This window comes from Strix aluco, chromosome 3 (genome assembly GCF_031877795.1).
Source record: "Strix aluco isolate bStrAlu1 chromosome 3, bStrAlu1.hap1, whole genome shotgun sequence".
Classification (NCBI taxonomy): Eukaryota; Metazoa; Chordata; class Aves; order Strigiformes; family Strigidae; genus Strix; species Strix aluco.
The window spans coordinates 117,016,976-117,035,571 of NC_133933.1; the positions used below are offsets into that span (position 1 = coordinate 117,016,976).

Sequence of the window (18,596 nt, forward strand, 5' to 3'; positions counted from 1 at the left end):
TGCTAAACCTCACAGAGAGGCACTGAATTCCAAACATAAGAACTCACCACAGATGACTGTACACCAGCCACCATTTAACTGAGGAGCATGAGTAGATATTAAAGAGTCCCAGAGCAACGGAGAGCAGACACATGTAGCTCTTACCAGTAAAGAATCAAAAGAGGAGTTGCTAATAAGACCACATCTGCAGTAAGCTTAACATATGCAATAGAAAATGTTTTTTTTTTTAAAAATACATCTCAAAATAAGCTTACTACAAAGCATAGTTGTTCCAGGAAGGCTTATTCACTGCAACTTACATTTTAGAGCAAATAATCCACTATTTTTACAAGAAAAAAAAAAGTTGTTTATATACAGCTACTCTGATGTAACAGTCTTCCATTTTCATACATTCCATAAACTCCAAGATCCTGTCTAAAATTAATTTGGGGAGAATCACAAACATTTACACAAAAGGTTCAAAAATGCACCAACAGATATTAAGGTATAATAATTCAGTTTTAAAAATCAACAGCAGGCTTCTCTGTTAGGTTAAATAAGACTGTGTATACAATGTTGACATTTTGAGTAATTAATTCCTAAAGAATAGCAACTGGGATATGCTTTACAAATTATGTTGCTGCACATACTTAAGATAAAAAAATAACATAAAAGGATTTTTCCAGCTACAGTTGGAAAAATTACAATTTACATCTGGTATTTTCCAACATATTTTCAGCAATACAATGACTCCCCAAAATGAAACTTCTCTGGTCCTCTAAAGCCTTCTGAATATGGAAGCTCAGAGTTACAAAAAATCAGTGAAATGAAAATGCGCAATGCATTTCTAACCACTCAGTTTCCTATGACTGACATCACAACAATGTCATTGTTTAAGGGCAACTTGCAACTTACATCTATTTAAGAAATTATCAATGTTCTTGTTCTTCCTCAGCGCTGGATAATCCAGATCAAGGACCAAAGAATTCAAGCCATCCTGGGGGAAAAAAAAAAAAAAAAGTTAAGTGAGTTCCAAAATCTTAATTAACAGCTTTCTTAAAACTACTACACTGAGACTGATTATATAGTATTCAAGCATGCATTACATTCCTAGTAGGCAAATCAAACAAGCTCTCAAGTATGTTTACAAACCAGCAAAGGAGCTAACACACACTGACTGGCTCCAAGTTGGTCTATAAACAGTACAGATACATTACCACTGATTAGTGGCACTGGGACTTAAACTACAATAGTAGTGTTACTCTTAACCAGTAAGCAATCTTACTTATTAAACACTGATTTAAGATACTCAGTTTGGTCAATCTGTTTTGCTTACTTACATTACACTTTTCCTCCGTATTCAAAAACTTTATGTTTGTATTATCCATATTATTTATTGCTTTGATCACAGTCTCTCTACCTTACCTTATTCTGGATATTCAAAAACTAACTGCACATTTTTCTTCTTGGAAGCAAGACATGACCTAAACTTAGGAAGACAATTCACCACATAATTCAAGCTCAAAAGACTAGATTACTTTTTCTAAGTGACTCAACAGAAGACAAGCCAGAACTCTACATGCCGTTCTGCTACCAATTATCAATGCCTCCATAGAAAACAATTGAGACCTCTTAAAATGGCAAGGGATGAGATCATCAAAATCTAAACTAAAAATAGTATTTTAAGCGCCTGTTACAAGACTTAACTCATTTCCACTTTTCAGCAACCTAGTAAAACGTAAAAAATTACTCTTCAAAACCCAAAGTCCTTTCCAGTTACACAGGGACAATTAAAAATAAAAAGTAGTTTCAGATACTAAGAAGAGCCAGAGACTCCATTCATACTCAGCATCTCCCGTGTTCTGTCTGAACTGGCAGCTTTGTTCATTGCTCTAAGAACAAAATCCCAAGACCGATTCTTCAGGTTTTTGAGCCTTGACAGTGCATCACAGAGATTTAAGTCAGAGACCACATCAAGTTTATTAACAGGCAAGCAACAGAACTAGATTTTATATTTATTTTTTTCTTAATATATCTGGGAAGTTATCTTTTGTTGCAAATATAACTAAGATTATTATACTCACTCTAATAATTTATCTACCTGGATAGAGTTAAAGGAAAGGCCCAAGATTATTAAATGCATTTTGAATGCCAGGCTGTCATAAATACACACACACACAAATACAACTACCTCATCTGTGGAGATGTCACTTTTCACCACAAAAAACATTAACGATTAAGCACATTTTCAAAATTAAGAAATTTGATTGCAATTTTTTTTTTTTTTTTTTTTAAGCTCCTAACAAATGAAAGTGTCTTGGGAAGTGTCATAGATAAGCTGACAAAGTATGGGTTAAACAAATGAAGTGGATTAAAAACTGTTATGAAAGACTAGGCCCAGAAGTTTGTGATCAGTGGCACAAAGTCCAGTTGGAGGCCATTCACTAGTAGTGTACCCCAGCACCCACCACTGGGGCCAGAACTGTTTAGTATCACAAAGTTCAACAAGGGGAAATGCCAAGTCCTGCATCTGTGGAGGAATAACCCCAGGCATCAGCTACAGGCTGGGGTGTGACAAGCTGGAAAGCAGCTTTGCAAATAAGGACCCAAGGGTCCCGGTGGACAACAAGCTGACTGTGACCCAGTAGTGCATCCTTGCAGGCAAAAAAAAGGTCACCACCATCCTGGTCTGCATTAGGGAAAGCACTATCAGCAGGTCAACAAAGGCAATTCTTCCCTTCTACTCAGCACTGGTGAGGCCACACCTGGAGTCCACTCCTGGGCTCCCCAAACCAAGAAAGGCAGGGATTTACTGGAGTGAGTCCAGCAAATGGCCATGGAGATTAAGGCACTGGAGTATTTCTGCTAAGAGGAAAGGCTCATAGAGCTGGGACTCTCCAGCCTGGAGAAGACTCAGGGCAGGGGATCTCATCAATATGTATGAGTACCTGATGGGAGGGAATGAAGAAAAGGTAGGGCTCACTGACAGGATGAGACAATGGGCACAAGGTAAAACACATGGAATTCGATCTGAACATAACACTTTTTTTCCTGTGAAGGTGGTCAAGCACTGAAACAGGTTGCCCAGAGAAACTGTGGAGTCTCTGTCAGTGGAGATATTAAAAACCTGACTGGACACAGTCCTGGGCAACCTACTCTAGGCTGACCCTGCACTGAGCAGGGCAGTTGGACTAGATGATCTCAAGAGGTCCTTGACAACCTCAACCATCCTGTGATGTAACACCTAAAATATTTCCACTGCCACACAGAGAAAAGGTGGAATCTTATTCTTGAATCTTATGTAACATGAACTGTATTATGAAGGTCTTAAACACCACATCTTAGAACTTCCTTATAAAAACAGTGTTAATAAGCAAAAAGAGAAGTCAATGAGGAAGACACACTATCAATCTTAGTTACTTTAAGAACAGTATTTATCATCATTATGTCAGCCTTGACCATAACTGTTCCTGCAAGACCCATTAAGGATAAAGAAGTGACACACTAGGACATTGTACTCATCTTTCAGGACAGAAGACTTAGTACCTATTCTTAAATTTGATGACATTTTTACAAAAATACAGTAAAACCAAACCAAAGTAATAAAGTTGTTAAATACTTATGGATTAGTCACTGCATGAATTTGACAGGAACTGCCCAATAATCTGGACAAATGCCAACAGAAAGTACTGACTTGAGGTGACTTCCTAGAAAATAACACAATAGCATCTGTAATAGCAAACTCTGGCAAACACTGCCTTCAAACAAGGTTATCTCATTCTGTAGCATAATGTGTCAGTAGAAATACAGATCTTCACCTTGCAACATGTAAAAAAGGACCATACTAAATGCCCTGATGAACAGCTGGGCCATCTTTTACGATTTTACCCAGCACAATGAAGTCTCAATTCCTGTTAGCTGGTGGTCTACTCACAAGACCTAACTCTAACATCAACTACGACTTGAAGCTACACTTTCATTAATATATTTCCAATATAACTGCATTAATATATGCCTATAGTTTATGGCATCAATTTACAGTATCAAAGTAAGAGTCTTTCTTACCATTTAGAATCCCTTAATGCAATTACAATTTCACAATTGGTCCTGAACATAATTTTTCTGATGAATTACAGTTCTCGTTTCTACTGCACATATTCAAAAATAAAAACTAGTTCTTTAGAGCTCTAAGCACCTTCTTACTTTATTTCTCTCTTCGCAGTCTAATACCTTATTGCTCCTTTTACATTCTTCTTTCATTGCTATTGAAACAATATTTTAATGATCACTAACAACTGGGTGGACATTTTAAAGGAGATGTAAAAGCACTCTGTGCTAACACAAATCAATAAGACATATTTTTGTTCTTCATATTTTTGTGGGGGAGAGAGGCAAGGTCATCTGGTATTTTAATGCTTTTCATGCAAAGATATTTTAGAGGTTGACCAAGTAAAACATTCATAGCGTTCTCTACTTATACCTTATGCACAAAGTCAGGTAAAAGAATAAATTTATCATCCGCAACAGACATTTTAGTAAAGTTGGATCACAAGGTCCAAAACAACCGTAACTTCCAATTTAAATTGAGCTGTATATCATCACTTCAGATGTCACTGTTTCTTCCCGTGTCATTCTGATTCCACAGCCTTTTTGTGGGCTATAAAAACTGAGAACCATATTTGCAGTTAACTTTTATTAGTTCTTTCTTCTGCATTTTCATGGACTTCTGATAACAATTTTCACAAGTAGCTATTAATGAGCAGAAATCTGAGAACAGCACAACTGCCTATTCTTAACTATTTGGAAGGGACTCTTGAGGACAGTCAGCAACAGCTGCCGTCAAAGACAGTTGATTAGTATCAGCATCATGAGGAATAGAAAGTGTGTCAAATTTTTTTATCCCTGAGAACAAACCTAATTATCATACTCTTTTAAAGACAAGATTTTAAGCTCTTTAACATAATTTTAAGGTAAGGGATCTCAAGTTCATATCAACATGTCGTTTATGAAAGACTTGTCTTGCACGTTAGCATTTTGTCAAAAGGTGTTTCCTTAAAGCTTTACATTTTCATTAAAACGCCTAGTTTACATTACTTAACACGAAAACTGCACTATAATTAAGAAGCTGGGTCAAAAGATTACACAGTAAAACAGACTGTTCAAACTGAAGAGAAGTAATCCAGGAAATGACATCTCCTCTGTCTAGGCCTCACAGATAAGTCACTTCAACCAGGAAATATGTTATTAAAGTGATTTCACTGTTCGCTTCCTCTTTCTGCTATTACAAAAGGCTCAGAAACTAACAGGCCAAAAATAGCAGTCTCCAAACAAATGCACTGTTGGCAAAGAGCCTTCTGCTTACAGCAAACATGCAAAAATGTTATCCACAGATTGTTTTCCAAGAGAAAAGTCCAAACTAGGTATTTTTGCAACACCCTCCTATACCAGGGGAAGAGTTCCTGGCTGCTCTGACAGCAACGACCACCTCCGATAACACCATGGAGTGTGGCTTTCCCAGCAAGCAGCCTGCACTGTTACAGGCCTGAATGACCTGAAGAAAAAGCAGGCAAGAGTTCCCCTTCATTCCTATTCAGGAGATAGAGGAACTAAATGTTTATGTTCTTCTCTCTGACAAAAGGGGCAGTAATAGGGAAAAATAATGGTATCTTCTAAATATGCAGCTCAACACTAATTCTAGGCAATCCCACTGAAGCCTTCACTGAACTAAACCATGCTGTGCTGATACCAATTTCTAAAATTAAAATAGCTATTTGAACCTGTCCAATGTTGATATGTACATGTAAACTCCACAGGATGCCACAACAGCTCTGGTTACTTCAATTTATTCCTCACTTTCATGATGAGAAAAAGTAAAACTCAAGACCAAAAACTAAGACAACTGAACATAAGAGGTATCAGTTGCTTCCTTAGTATCCACAAACAATTCATAATCCTGCAGTAATTGGAAAATGTCAGAAGCCTGATCTAGTGAAAGATGTCCCTGACCACAGCAGAGGGGTTGGACTAGATGATCTTTCAAGGTCCCTTGTGACTCAAAACCATGTGATTCTATGAGAAGTTCACTAAACCATTACATATAAGAAAACCAAACCACTATTCCTTTCCCCTTTGCCAGTCTTCCAAATCCTAAAATAAAATTTAATAAACTATGCTGCAGTGGAAAGTAAGGATAGAAAAGTCTGTAACTTCAGATTACATTTTTCTAACTTGACCTACATGCTTGTTAAAGCAGAACTTCCTAAATCTATGCACACAGGAACTGACCATCTAATGACTTCACCATGATTAAACCTCCACTATATCCTTCCATATGTCAAATGGACTGTTAAATAATTCTGGTCTTTCCTGAGCAATTACTTCTTTCCATAGAAGCTACCTTTGGATATAAGGCTCACAGCTCAATAAGAGCATACAACACGAAAAACAACTGAAAGGTCATATGCAAGGCAAATATACCATTTTCCCAAGCTTATCCTACTCAGCGATCATTAGGATACGTTGTAATTCATTTTTCTCTTACTTAAGCGTAATTAGTATGTGAAGGAATAATTCTGGGCATGATAATGCAGTCAACATTTACTGCTGGGAGGTCCTGCTATTCTAGAAGTTCTTTAGTAGTTCTACATTAATTAACAGATTTAACAGTATGTTCAGTTTAGAAACCTAAAAGCAGCTGCTGTCCACAAATAAGTATGTAAATACTTAACAACAGGTTTTACTTGCAATCTGATTTCTGTATATGGAGGTAAACAAATACTGAAATTTAAATGACTGAAACGATTTTAATGTTGTCTACTATTGAATAAATGCAAATTTTTCTTCATCATACAAGCAATTCTGTTCAAGGACTGTCATCTCATGTGCTACATCCTACATGCATATTTTAATGGTTTTATACAATTTACCTTGCTATTTGAAAGGCACACTGTCGAACTGTTTCATTGTTAATGACAGGATGATAATAGACCAAAAATAGCTTCAGCCTTAAATACTAACAAAAGAGAATAATCACAAAATTGTGTTCAAGATGCAACCAGAACAACTTTAAAGAAAAATACTACAGAACAGCAAAAGCATGTAAATAAAGATCAGAAAGGCAAAGGTGTATAATGAGCTGTGGTTTACAATGAACAAGAGGAAAGAATGGAAGATACTTTATATAAGAACAATTAAAATAAAAGTCCATTAAGTGTTAAGAAGGGCAAAGAATGCACAAAAAGCTTAAGTTTTCCATGCTTTCTGTAATTATTTTTCTTTTTAATGTTGCATATCTGGCCATATTTACAAGGTGTAAGAACAAAAAAAAATCCTGAAAAAAAATCACTACACATGAAGAAACGCGCTGAGGACAGCAAGATCAACTGAAATTCAGTCTAAAATATTTAAGGAGACTGTCTTAATCAATTTTCTTTGTGAACTCAGGAGAACAGGGAGGTCATCAGGACTGAAAAGGTCAAATCAAAGCACTACCATTAAAAGGGGAAGGGCTTTCCAAACTATAGATGAGAATACTCAGAGAGAGGGAGACAGAAGATGATGTTAATCAATTTGTAAACACCTAGAAGATTAACATGTAAAATCCAGGGTTTAAGGTTTTTTGTATTCTTCTCAAAAATAAAATGGTGTCATGTAATATATATGATGTAGTCAATAAAGCAAAGCATCTTAACACAGAGTAAAACACAAGACTCACCATTCTCATTAGCAAAGTAAAAAAATACTGTATAGGAAATCATGGGAGAAAACGTTCAAAAGGTAGTTATCAGGGCTTGGAGAAGTGTGTCAAAAAAAAATTTCCCTGGGTTTGCCCTGTTCCAGTTCTACAGAATATTTTCATTACCTCAAAGCAACAGAATAAGTAACTTATCTATTAAGAACAAATAAAAATAGGAAATGATACCAAGATCATAGTTCTGGGTACATGCTTTTATTGCATTTAAAAGAATCTCAAAATGAAGGAAAAAAATCTGAAAAAAAATACAATCAGATGCAATTCAAAGGATAAGCACAAAAAGAGGAGGGAAATCCCCACCAACATATGCTTTTCAAATAAATTAAATGGGAATAATGAGTAAACAAGAAGATAACAGAAGACGACACAGGGTTATAGCAGACTAGTCCAATCTAGGATGCATAAACAGGAGGTGCATTGTATAAGCCCTCACAGAGAACTAATGTTCTTTTGTAAATAAAGATCAGAAATCATTTGCTGATATTGTTCCAGTCTGAGCCAGAATATTGTGTCCAGCTTTGTGAATTCCTATACAGAGGACTGCAAAAGACAAGCTGGAAAACAACCACAGAGGTTAACAAAAGCAGGGAAGTGATAAGCAATTTGTGCTAGTGTAGGCTGTCAAGAATCACAGAATGGTTTGGATTGGAAGGGACCTTAAAGATCATCTAGTTCCAACCCCCCTGCCATGGGCAGGGACACTTTCCACTAGCCCAGGTTGCTCAAAGCCCAGTCCAACCTGGCCTTGAACACTTCCAGGGAGGGGGCAGCCACAACTTCTCTGGGCAACCTGTGCCAGTGTCTCACCACCCTCATGGTGAAGAATTTCTTCCTTACATCTTAGTTTTAAACTGAAAGAATGTGGATTAACATGTTACCCCTTGTCCTGTCACTACACTCCCTGATAAAGAGTCCCTCCTCATCTTTCCTGGGGGCCCCCTTTAAGTACTGGAAGGCCACTATAAGGTCTCTCTGGCCTTCTCTTGATCTCTCAGCCTGTCCTCATAAGGGAGGTGTTCCAGTCTCTGATCATCTTCATGGCCTCCTCTGGACTCGCTCGAGCAGGTCCATGTCCTTCTTGCGTTGGGGCCCTCACAGCTGAACACAGTACTGCAGGTGGGGTCTCACAAGAGCAGAGTAGAGGGGGAGAATCACCTCCCTCAACCTGCTGGCTGCATTTGTTTTGATGCAGTCCAGGATGCAGTTGGCTTTCTGGTCTGCAAGTGCACATTGCTGGGTCATGTTGAGCTTCTTGTCAACCAACACCCCCAAGTCCTTTTCCACAGGGCTGCTCTCAATTCACTCATTGCCCAGCCTGTATTTGTGCTTGGGATTGCCCTCTACAATATCATTCACTTTAATAAAACAATGTATTAACACTTAACCATTACAAAAATGCACTTTTCTCCTCCAAATCAGTTGTTATTATTTTCTTAATAATAGCCTTAAAATAAAACTGGTCTTGCATGTTTTGCTGGTTATTACTGTAGCCATGGAAAATTCAGTTGTTCAGCATAATCTGATTTCATCTGAAGTCACTGTACACTTCCAGGTTCTTTAGCTACCTTTGATTTTAGAATCTGTATTGCTTTCAAAAAAAAAAACCAAACAAAAAAATCAATGTGCAGCAAAGCCCAGCCCAGCATTGCAAACCTGTCAAAATAACACTAGAGATAATTTCCTATTAACTGGAATTCTCCAAGGCCCTTATTTGCAAGCTTAGTTCCTTAGCAAGAGAGCAAAAGCAGTCTGGTAATTTTGACTGTGTCTCTCCTGCAGCAAGCCATTTATGCATCAGTACAGGTAAAGATTTCCCAAGCAGTCAAGCAGAATAGTACAAGTACTAGAACTGCAAAAAGACTATCTACAAATGCACAGAAAACAAACCTGTGTCTGGAATTGTTTCTCTGACACCCTGAAAAAGTGGAATTACCTGCTGTTTCATAAAAATCCAAATGCAGGACACAGCTTCTGATTCATTTCTCTCTTTTGAATCAGGGCTTTCAAAAGCTACAGCTGCAGGAATCAGAAGTTAATACCAGGAACACAGATAAAAGCCAAGGGAGCTCATCTGTGGTTGAGGTAGGAGACAGTTGAAAAGTCTATTCTTAAAATCATATTTTGACCAGAAGGCCATCCTTGTTTCATATTAGAGTACTACTTCTCCATCATGAAAATTATTCTACTTATCTTTCTGCACCTTCAAAACAGTTCAGTCTGTGAAACTCATTTCAGCAGCTAGCCATTGCACGTAATGCTATCAAAGTCATTTATCCCTTGATTCCACTGTGAGCTTATTTTTGGATAAATGTATTTGTTATACACTCCTTCACTTAATGCAAACAGACGCATTATATTATATATTTTTACTAATCTATTTAGCAGTCAGATAAATAAGATGCAAGAACACAATCTAATAACTAAGAAAGGATACTTATTAAATATTTAAAAAAATCTAACAATATGTTTTACAATAACTGGAATTGCAAATAACAAAGATTGAAAAGAAAATCAAGATACCACCTAGCATCCTACTCCCTTAAAAGCTTGATTGACTAGAAGTAATAAAGGGACTTGTTCTTTTCTAATCACTGATTCAGAAGAAATTATTACAAAATCTCCCTGTACTAAAAATATCAGCAACTGCTTAAAATCACTCTTTAGAACATTTCTAACCCAATAAATAATAGCCTGTCTATCATGTTATCTCCTGCCTAACTTCAAATCTGATGTCAGCAGCATATTCTAATCAGCTGCACCATGTATTTCTTAAATTTTAAGTGCTGGACTCCACCATAATTCCATGAATCCAGATTCACAGTTAAATGATGAATAAAACCAAAGCAATTAAAATCACATCTAACTTTGGAGTACAGAATTTGGATGAAGTATGGAGAAACTCAGAACACTTATTGCTGCAGATGGAGGTTTTTTGTTTTTTGTTTTTTTTTTTTTTTTAAGGTCAAGATATCAAGACCAATCCAGCAGGTATCAGGATGTGCTGATCCATACGCTGGCAGAAAGAGGTACTGTTTATACTCCAGAGCAGAAACATTTCAAGTCAAATAGAAATAGTCAAAACAGAGTGAAGTCCTACCACTTAGCTGCTATGCGCATATGAACAGATGGACATGTTCTGTGGAGAACTTCTGGAAAAGTTAACAGTTGTAAAAATGATTCCTGGAAGAAAGGGACCTTGCAGGTAAGAATCAGAGGAAAGATTAAATAAACATGGAAAAAAACCAAAAGAGGTAAAAATTAATTTTAAATAATGAGTCAAAAGACCTTGTTCAACCCAGACCTACTCTTGAGTCTATTGTCTAGTAATATGGACCAAACAATTATTTTAAGAATATCTTTCCATGAGTAGTTAGCTAATGACACTGAAGGAAAACGAATGGAATTTACACAAAATGAATATGTATATCCATTTATACCAATCACCAGTCTAAAATAAATTGAATAAAAGTAGAAACATCTGAAAAACAAGTTTTTATTTTTGCAATAATATATATGCATTATTGATTGGTAAGGAGATTACTTTTTAATTTAGAAAAATTATAAGCAGCCCTAAAATATGGCTCACAAATGAATTTGACAATAAAGGAAATTATTTACAATCATTTTATTTAATTAGTGAGTATACATTATTTTCCTGAAATATGAGCGCCTTATTTTTTAAAGTCTGACATTCTTGAAAGTAGTTCTATCCGTTCACAATCTTAGTTAATACAGATCTTCTCCATTATTGATAAAAGAGAGTAAACTTGGAAAAAAAATTTTTATGGAATCCATTTGAAGAAATGCTTTTTAGGGTTTTTTTTAGTAGAACAGTGTGTTCACATAGCATAACTCCCATGGCATACATTAGATTCATCTGGAGTTTTAAATAAATACATTGTGATACACTACTCTAGTCCAACATGCATCCTAGAAGCAAACTTCACTGATGACCCTAGACTGAAGTCAAATTCACTATTAATTTTGTCTCTCAAACAGGTAATGCATTTTCCCATAAAATAAGCCTACATGTAAATGTTAAAATATGTAAATATAAAATAATGTTTAAATATGTAAAATAACAGAAATAACACTTCAATTTCAATTCCTGTGTCAGGACTACAAATACAACATTATTGGCTTAAAAGCAGAACAGGAACTTTTCGGGATGATTTCTGTTGAAACTCAATACATATGCTTCTAGGGATTGACTAGAGTAATAATTCCATCATATGCAAAATCCATGATGATAAGGTATTATCAAAGAATTGAAGTTCTTTCACCAACTTAAATAACAAAGTGATACCTAAGAGGTCACTAGCCTCAGCCTCTAGGACTGGAAAGGAACATGCTGGATTTCCTGACAAGTCCAACTAGAAGTGTTTGATCTCCTATGTTTTTCTCTGGAACAAAAACTGTAAGTTTGTCTTTGTCGTCTGAAATAACTCAGAGAAACTTCCTATCCCTGAAATACCTGCCAAAAGAGAAAAACAGAAAAGAAGAGGGAAAAAACAACTCTCCCCCACCTATCAAACCCACATAACTGGCCGTCCTGTATAAAAGAGACCAGATTCACACTTGGGACAGACTTTAAGCAGCTGCTTTGGGCAGGGGTTGAACCTAGATGACCTCCTGAGGTCTTCAAAGCTGAATTACTCTCTGATGCTACAATTACTTTTTGACCTGAGCATATGCAAGTCAGCACCACTAAATCGGTTTTTGTATCAAGTCCAAAAACTTCTGGTCTACTGGAAGATAAAGGCAGTCCTTAAATAAGGAATTTCTTTACTGTAAAAATGTATGAAGTAAAGCAGTAGCAAAGAAGCGTGGCTGACAGGAACTTCCTCTGCAGATTTTGAGACTCACTTCAGAAAGCCTGAGGAAGCGAGTGCCTATTGCAACCTGTTGCTGTAATTACTCATTTTTCAACTCCCTAAGCAACAAGTTCATTCTGTGCACAAATCTAAATTAGCTATTTCACCTACAAGATCAGTCAGGACTTTCACATTGCAAACAGCTGCTTCCCAAAGTTGTGGGTAGGCTTTATTAAGACCTTTGGCCACCTCTCTTTGAAGAGGAGGTGATGCAAAGGGCCATAGAACAGAGCAGAAAATTTATTCTGAAGAATTTTTTCAACTACTTCATCAATGAACTAATTTAGTCACGGAAGAACTGTTACTCGTTTAGTCACTAAAATCCACTTAAGGTTTAAAAGACATCAAGGTAAGTGCAAAACCTTGTTTTAGAAGTTGATAGCAGAAGGACTCATTACAAAATTTAAAATTTCTACCACAGCTGACCACAAACTGGGGAAGATAACTGTCTTGACTTCTGATCTGTTTATCTAGCCACACCTTCCAGTCCGTGGGTGTTATACCCTCTGCTTTATGAGTCCATTTGCAGAAGTTTTTAATGCCAATTGCAAGTTATATCAGAAGGAACTGTATTTAAAAATAAACTGTTACATAATACCAGACACCCAAGAAGAAATTCCAAACTATTGCAGCTTGAACAGACAAACCATAATCAATAAATACTTCTTCTGTTAATACGCAGCACCTTAGTTTTGCTTCAGTGGGGAAAAACATCACCTTATCAGTGTCTGTGAGATACTCAAATGCCATACAAGACCATAATAAAATAAACGTATTTGTCACTTCGGTTACTGTAAAGCATCTTGTGTCATGCAGAAGAGAGCAGCTAAATATCTGAATGACTGAGATTAAACCTATTTCTCTTAAACTGGGAAGCATTTAGAATTACACTGTCTCTAGAAAACCAGAATATACACACAGACATGTACACCCCCACACACAAGGACAGGTTCAGATCCTGGCAGTGAAAGGGTATGAAAGAAGGAAGGCTTCTATGAATAAATCAGTGGCAAAAGACAGTAAATGTGGGCGCACCTTCTTGGTGGGGTAGAAGACCTAGGGACACTCAATGCCTTTTTTGCTGGTGTCCCCTGGGACATACACAGCTCCACTCCAGGGACCCTGACAGGATCCATCTGAGGGGGGTGAAGGAGCCAGTCAAATCATTACCAGGCTGCTCTCTACCACCTCTGAAAGATTACAGCAACTGGGGGAGGTTCCTATTAACTGGAAAAGGGCAAGTGTCATGCCCATCTTCAACAAAGGCAACAAGAAGGATCTGCAGAACAATGGGCCAGAATTCCAGTTAACTTCAGGTCCCTGGACATCATTTCCAAAGACATGAAGAAAGAGATAACTGAATTAATTGGCCACAAGCAAATTGTGCCTAATCAACCTGTCTTCCATAATGAGATGACAGTTTCAGTGCCCAAGGAGCGAGCAGTTTATGTTGTTTATCTGGACTTCAGCAAGGTATTCAACACTGATTCCTACAATAATCCTATAGGCCAGCTGGGTAAGTGAATGATCAGTTGGGTGGAAAGCTGGCTGGACTGTCAGGCTCAGAGAATCATCATGAACAGTACTATCAAGTCCCACTTGGCAGCTGGTGACCGCTAGCATTCCCCAGGAATGATAAAGGGACCAATACTGTTGAATGTTTTTACTTATGACCCAAAAGTTAGCATACAGTGTACCTTCAGCAACTTCATGGATAACAACAACCAGGGGCGGAGGCTGATACACGGGAGGGCAGAGCTGCTATGCAGAAGGACCTGGAAAGACTGGGAAAATGGGCCAAGAGAGCCTCATGCAGTTCAAAGACACACGCAGACTCCCACATGTGGGATGGAATACCACCACACACCAGGAGAGGCTGGCACTTGCTGACTAGACAGTGGCTTTGAGGAAAAGGATCTGAGAGTCCTGGTGAAGAAGAAGCTGGCTCTGAATCAGGAGTAGACCTTGTGGCAGAGGGGTATGACAAGAGGCAACAGATACAAGTTGCCACCTGGGAAACTGCAATTGCGTATATGGAAACATTTTTCCCACCATGGTCAAACATTGAAGCAGGTTACCCAGAGAGGACATGGCATCTCTGTATTTAGATATTTTCAAAACCTAATTCTTAAACATCATCTAATTGAACCTGCGTAAGAGCATGTCAGCAGCTTGGACCAGAAGACCTCCACAGGTCCTTTGCATCCTAAATTATCCTTTGATGGGTATTTTTATTCAATTCTGAATATAGCTTCAATAAGAGCTCAATTACTGACAGGGTGCCATGTGCATCTCCAGAAATACCACAAATTATTTGGCTAGACACTGCTGTTAGAAGAGCTGACAGGATATTTTGTGAAACAATATTTCATCATGAATTGTATTATCACAGTGTCATCGATAACAGACCCGAGGCCTGTCTGTGGAAGATCATGACTTTGTTTTGTTTTGTACTGCAGCCAAATCTAAGATAAGAGATGCCTGATGGATAAGCACAAATTGAAATAAGCAGAGACAACATCAGACAGTATCACAGGCAATCTACTGGCACCTTGTCTCCTACGTATGTGGTGACTCAGACTCACTGGCTAGCTGGATCCCCATTAATAGGAAGATGGAAGGCAAATGAAGTTAGTATGCAAGAGACTCAAAACAGAAAGAAGAGGTTTTTTCACATCATAGAGTCAAGCTAGAACTTACTGCCATGGGATGTTTCTGCTGCCAAGAAGTTTACACTGGGATAAAGGCTACTCGATTCGAGGGAGATAAAGCTGTCAAAAGCTACAAGACAGATAAACACCACATCTGCCTCGGAGAGTCCCCGAGCTGCCTTGTCTCCACAGGCTGAGAGAATGTAACAGAATAGTCCTTCTCCTGCACTGCATCCCAGGGCACTTCTGAGCTATTGGCTGCTGCTGCAAAAAGGGTAGTTAGGCTAGACAAACTCCTGATTCAATCTAGTGATCCACTTTCATGTTATTACTTTGGGCAACTGTCTTCAGTCCCTACAAATAATTACAAGGAAATAAGACAGAGACTTTCTTTCAGCCTCAGTATTAAACGCTCTAGACAAAAGAGGACATCAGATATCAAACTCAAAAATACACAAGGAAAAAAAGAGAAGAGTTTCAACAACAGATGCTAAGAAAAAACATTCTGAAACCAGCAGTATATTGTATCTTGCCTCAAACTTGAGAAAATGGAGGCTCTGGCAACAGCCAACCCAAGTGCCACTGCTGTAAAGCAGGCTATGAGCTTGCAGAAAACATTTGAAAGGACTTAGTATCAGCCCTATGTGGAATAAAACAATTTTTCTAATCTTAGCAATACACAGAACAAGAAAATTATTTACCATTTAGTGACATTTTAAAGTCATACTGCATCTATTTAAAGCTAATTTACAAATCTTGGGAGTGGCATTACAACTACATACATACACAGCTATATTATGAGGAAAATTTTTCAAAACTTAGGATATAATAGAATAAAGGTTGAGGGCTCAACCTTACTCCACTTCCCCTTCCACATCAAGATCATCCTTCCAGCATGGAACGCATGGCTGTGCAATATTTCTTTGTGTCCTCTTTCCCACATGCGACTTCATCTCTCATTCAGTGAAAAGAAAACCAACAGAACTAAGTGTATAAAATTTCTCTTTGGTAGTTTAAAAACAACAGTTCAGGTACACTCAACGTTCTAGGAACTTGATTTTCATTACCGCACAGACAATGCAAAAACCACTCACACTGCAGTTTCTGAAATACCATGACTGATTATCAATTTTACAGCTGGTTAAACCTCATTCTAGTTAAAAAAGGCTATTTGTTGTGGTAATACTCTAGATGGTAACTCTGAAATTAAGTGGGACACTTGGTCTGGTATTTGCATAACGAGTTCCCAGAACATTCTTCTCCCCAGTGTTCCAGCTGTAGGTGCAAATCAAACAGTTGGGTGTGCTTATGTATACAAGATCTTTTTGTTTGCATTTCTCAAAAGGAATCACATCAAATTAGCAAAGGAAACTGCAGTCTTTTCAGAAGAGACTCAAAATCATAATGCAGTTCCTTAGTCTTTTACTGCTAAGAATGAAAACAGTTACAAGTTGTAGCAATATTTTAAATATAAGATTTATCTTTAAGAGAACTCCAGTGTCTTATTCTTTTAAGACAGAACTACCTTAATTTTCAATTCAGCGTTAGTTGCACAATTTTAGCAACCTAGGAAATTATTATTTTCAAAAGACCTCTCTCTACTAACATAAGCAGCATTGCAAAATTGTTCTGAAACTAGAAGTACTAAATATATTTTCTTCACAGTAAAGATGTCCCTGAGCCATTGCACACTCACTCTTCTGTTCACTACAGATTAAGTAAAATTCATGTTTTTGCTGTACATACGCACATTCATCATTTTAGCCATGAGACCTGTAATGGGATTTTCAGATGGACATAAAAGTTTTCAAGCTCCCAAGAATAAATTTGGTCCAAAACCACTACATTTTGAAGTCAACATACATCTTTACCTTCATTTACTCTTTAAGAGAGTTCCTGGTCCCTAACTTCCTGTACACAAATCAGGAAGATAAGGTATGCAGGTGAGAGATAAAAAAAGATCCCCTTTTTACTTTCAACTCACAAAAAAACCACTTCAATATTAATGCACAAACCCAGCATTATAAAAACTTACTGCGTTGATTTTAATCACTTAAAGGAAAGGTGCAATAACTCACAATGCAGCTTACTTTCTAATACTTATTTATAAATTTTTGTATCACCCTGTACTACACACACTATGCATTTCTATATTTGAGCCATCTCTTCACTCAGAATGCCATTACTCTCAGTGGAAATACTTTAGATACCAAAATAGAACTCCTAGAAACAGTAATCCTTTATGCTTGACTCATTTATCTGAAAATACAACTTCAGTTCTTCGAAAGCATATACCTAACTTCATTATGTGCTCAAATCACCCATGTTTAAATGTACTTTTCAGAAACACTGAATTACAGTTACTGTTTTCACCACAATAACAACTATTTGTGAAACTTCACTAATGTGCAACCAATCCCTGTCATTTTGTCTGATCCTACAGTGACTTAACATCCGAATAATAAACTGACCATGGAGTGCCTGTTTGAAAAGTATGCGTATTTGCCCAATAGCAGCAATGTAAAATCCCTTGTACAAAGGACAAGCAAAGAAGTGTTAAAGAGGCTAAGAAATACTGCAGTCATTAAATTAGGAGATATTTAAGACCTGAAACATTAATCATCACAATATTGAAAGTTTGGCTTGAAGAGTAGATTCCATTTGTTCATGCAAAGGATGTGGAAGAATGAAAATCCACAGGTTTTTTTCAGTAAATCATGGTACTTAAAATCCAGGTTTATAGTAAAATGACCAGAAAAACAGGCCAGAGTTTTAGCAGACATAATGCAGACAACAAAGGGGGTCAACAGTTAAACAGATGAAAGGATAGAAAAGGATTACACAGGGAAATGCCAAAGATCATTCCAAAGACATTTTTAAAGGAATTCTAAATATTGTTATCACTGCAACTTGGGCAAAAGGAAGAAAGGACCAGATAAAAGTGTTATGGCCTTTTCAATCTGGTTTAATTCAAATTATAAATCAATGTTTCTGCATTGACTTTAAATCCCATTAGTTACTGAATTATATGACAAATTGTAACTAGATAGTAAATTTTTTTAAGAAGTCAGCAGATTAATTAAATGGAAGTTTAACTCCGTAACTACCACTGAACCACACCATGGGAGAAACTGAAGCTGCCTGCTTATTTCAAAAGTGAGCTTTCCCATAAAATGTTAAAATACTATTAAAACAAACCAGTGTTTATTTTAATAGTATTTTAACTATTCTAGATAGTTAAACTAGAATACTAGTTTAACCACTAACTAGTTCTAGAATTATTTACAATTTCTGTTCATAAATGTCTTGTAAAAGGACCATGTAATTTTTTTGCAGGTA

At 37.1% G+C, this 18,596-nt stretch overlaps 1 protein-coding gene across 3 annotated transcripts in view; it reads right to left on the reverse strand.

The window, feature by feature from the left end:
* Positions 1 to 18,596, reverse strand: part of ROCK2 (Rho associated coiled-coil containing protein kinase 2) — a 101,181-nt gene that overhangs the window by 56,860 nt on the left and 25,725 nt on the right. For all 3 annotated transcript variants that reach the window (XR_012622682.1, XM_074820066.1, XM_074820065.1), the window contains exon 2: positions 895 to 976. Coding sequence is in view for 2 of the 3 variants with exons in the window: in XM_074820066.1 (XP_074676167.1) it covers positions 895 to 976 (82 nt within the window). In the remaining variant the exon portion in view is untranslated. The remainder of the gene's footprint in view (positions 1 to 894; positions 977 to 18,596) is intronic.